The sequence below is a fragment of the Morone saxatilis genome, unplaced genomic scaffold (assembly GCF_004916995.1).
Source record: "Morone saxatilis isolate NCDOM2014 unplaced genomic scaffold, NCSU_SB_2.0 Contig5, whole genome shotgun sequence".
In the NCBI taxonomy this organism is placed as follows: Eukaryota; Metazoa; Chordata; class Actinopteri; family Moronidae; genus Morone; species Morone saxatilis.
In genome coordinates, this window is record NW_023340095.1 from 18,408,381 (window position 1) to 18,411,189 (window position 2,809).

At 42.5% G+C, this 2,809-nt stretch overlaps 1 protein-coding gene across 3 annotated transcripts in view; it reads left to right on the forward strand.

Moving 5' to 3' along the window:
* mycbp2 (MYC binding protein 2) overlaps positions 1–2,809 on the forward strand; it is a gene marked incomplete in the record, with an annotated part of 57,658 nt that overhangs the window by 8,012 nt on the left and 46,837 nt on the right. For all 3 annotated transcript variants that reach the window (XM_035677023.1, XM_035677024.1, XM_035677025.1), the window contains 3 exon segments: positions 59–212; positions 503–699; positions 1,902–2,144. In XM_035677023.1, coding sequence (XP_035532916.1) covers positions 59–212; positions 503–699; positions 1,902–2,144 — 594 coding nt within the window.

Consider the following 2,809-nt stretch of genomic DNA (forward strand, 5'->3'; position numbering starts at 1 on the left):
GGTATGACAGCATGGTGTTCATTAGCTCATACAGATCTGCTTCTTTCTGTGTGTGCAGATCATTGGCATCGGCCTGTGTGGGGTATTTGAGCTGATAAAAGAGACTCGGTTCTCTCACCCCTCACTGTGCCTGCGTAGCCTGCAGGCCTTGTTGGACATGCTTCAGGGACAACAGCCTGAGGGCTTTCAGACTGAGCCTCCTGATGTGTTAGGTAAGGTTGAAAATGCGCACGCATGGAGTTTTTGAGGTGGATGTGTACAGTCTAATGCTAATCAGTTCAAAAGCCCTGCAACAAATTGTGTTTGTGAAGCTTAAAAGCTTCCGTTTTATTGACCCTGTTAAAGATATGTTGTTGCAACATAGTCAAGTTGATGCTGTGTTGTATTGGTCTGAATTATATTGTAATTTGTTAATGTTTTGTTCAGCCTGATTTACATACAGCACTCCCCTATTTTCTCTTTTCACAAATGTCTAACCTACCCACCATGTATGCTTCCTCAGAGTCTCTTTTCCAGTTGTTGTTGGAGACCACGGTCCGGAGTACAGGGCCCAACGACCCAACAGGACAGGCCATCACTGCTCTTTCCTGCGCCTGCCTCTTTAGTCTGGTGGTGGCCTGGGGAGACACTGGCAAAATCCTGCAGGCCGTCTCTGCCATCCTCACCAACAACGGCAGCCATGCCTGCCAGACGATACAGGTAAGGGCTGCACAATTGGAGTTCTTCATTTTTATTTTTAATCTCTGGCATTCATTGCATTTGACTGGGATTTTTACGCACCAATGTACCAAGGCAAATTCCTCATATGTAAAAACTTACTTGGCAATAAACCTGATTCTGATTCAAACACACGGTGAAATAAGATAGATATAAGTCGGTCAGTCCAAACGTTGTTTTGCATAGTTTGTTATTTTGTTATGCTAGACTTTCCTGGTACGGGTAACTACGGATGATCAGCTCTTATCTTTGTACTGACCACCAATCTTACACTGAATACATTCCAGTTGATCTAATGCTTGTCTTGTTCTTAACATACCCAGTTGAATTTGTTAGTTTTCCAAAATAACTCCAAGTCATTTGCACCCATATATTATTCAGGTTTTTCCTTCAGGTTAGTAAAAAAGCTTTAGTTTAACAAAGTGCATTTAAGAAGGATAAAGTAACCTCTGGCTCCTCCGTGCATTTCCTTTGAGCAGAGAGCCTCAAGGGAGTGTCTGGACAGCACAAATTGAGTTTTGGAAAATGTCAAGCCGCTCTGATTCTCCTGTTTGATTATGTTACCCTTCCTGAAGTCCTCTGTTTGCTTCAATCTCTAGCTTGTTCCTTCTCTCTCCTCCCTCGGTTTGTTTCTATTTTTTGTATTGCTTCTTTAAAAAGTAGATTTTAAGTAGCTTTATGTGTAGGCTTTGTAACCATAAAAATGTTTCACCTTTATCTGCATATGGATAAAATCACTACATTTGACTGGGGCCGCAGAGAGACTTTATAGCTTCACACATTTATCCCCCACAGACACAGGACTGTGTGTTTGTTTTTTCCTGGTTGCTCATCTTTTAGGCATTGACTGGACTGTGAATCATTACAATGGCAGGCTGGCTGATGGAAAGTGTGGGCTTATGTGCTGTATACGCTTGTGTGTGTGTGTGTGTGAGCAATGTGTGTTATATCTGCCATTGAAACAATATGAGAAATGTGTATGTGAAAATGCATTCAGACAAACTGAGAACAGGGTAAAATAACTACAGTCTCAGTCCCTAACATGAGAACTTGACTCAATCAGCAACAAAGAAACTCACTGGCCAGTTCCCACTTGGTGCATGGTCTACTTCCATTATGTCACATTAGACATTTGCAGTTCTGCAATCTTTCAGCACCCTCCTTGTCTTCTTAAATTTCACCAGGTTCCCACCATACTGAACGCACTACAGAGGAGTGTACAGGCTGTCCTGGTGGGAAAGATTCAGATCCAGGATTGGTTTGGGAATGGCATCAAACGCGCAGCCCTGATGAACAAGTGGGTCCTGAAAGAGGTAGCCATTGATGAGGATGAGCGCTGTCTTCTACAGACTGATGGTTCCTTCCTGTACTTGCTCTGCAAGGACGGACTCTACAAAGTGGGCTCTGGATACAGCGGCACTGTCAGGGTATGTACATAGCACTCAAAGCTGCATGCTGTCACTGTCGAGCGATAAGCACATATCTCCAAATCTGGTGACTTTTTCAGGTAAACTGGATTATTTAAAAAATGTACTGTCATAAAGCTTTAAGGATGGATTGTTGTTCTTGGCTCAGGAAAAGCTCATGATTTAGAGATAAATGGTTTTCACAGGATAGCAATTGCCAGTTCATTAGGTACACTAAGCTAAAACTGATGCAGTCTAATACAACAGTCCTGTATAGCAATGTCACAAAAACCGATACTTCAGTACCAAGTCGATGCCAATGTTTTGAAAATGTGCCATTACTTGTCAATCAATTCTTCCCAACCTGATGGGGCACCTCCTGTACAGTCTAATGACTGTCGCACACTGCTCTGCAGAAAAACACAGACACTTTGTGGTGCAGATACGTATTTATTTTATTTTACCAGTGTGGAGCAGGTAAAGCAATAGTTAACAGCAGTGAACACGTCACCTGGCACTGATGAAACTAGGTTGTTTTCGATCGTTTTGATAGGCCACGTCTTTAGCAATGAGCCACGTTCACACCTGCTTCGCCTGCTCTTGTTAAAACGGAATCGTGGGTGAAAACAAAGAGAGAGAGAGAGAGAGAGTTAAGTAGTGAAATAAGTAAATAAGAAAACATCTAT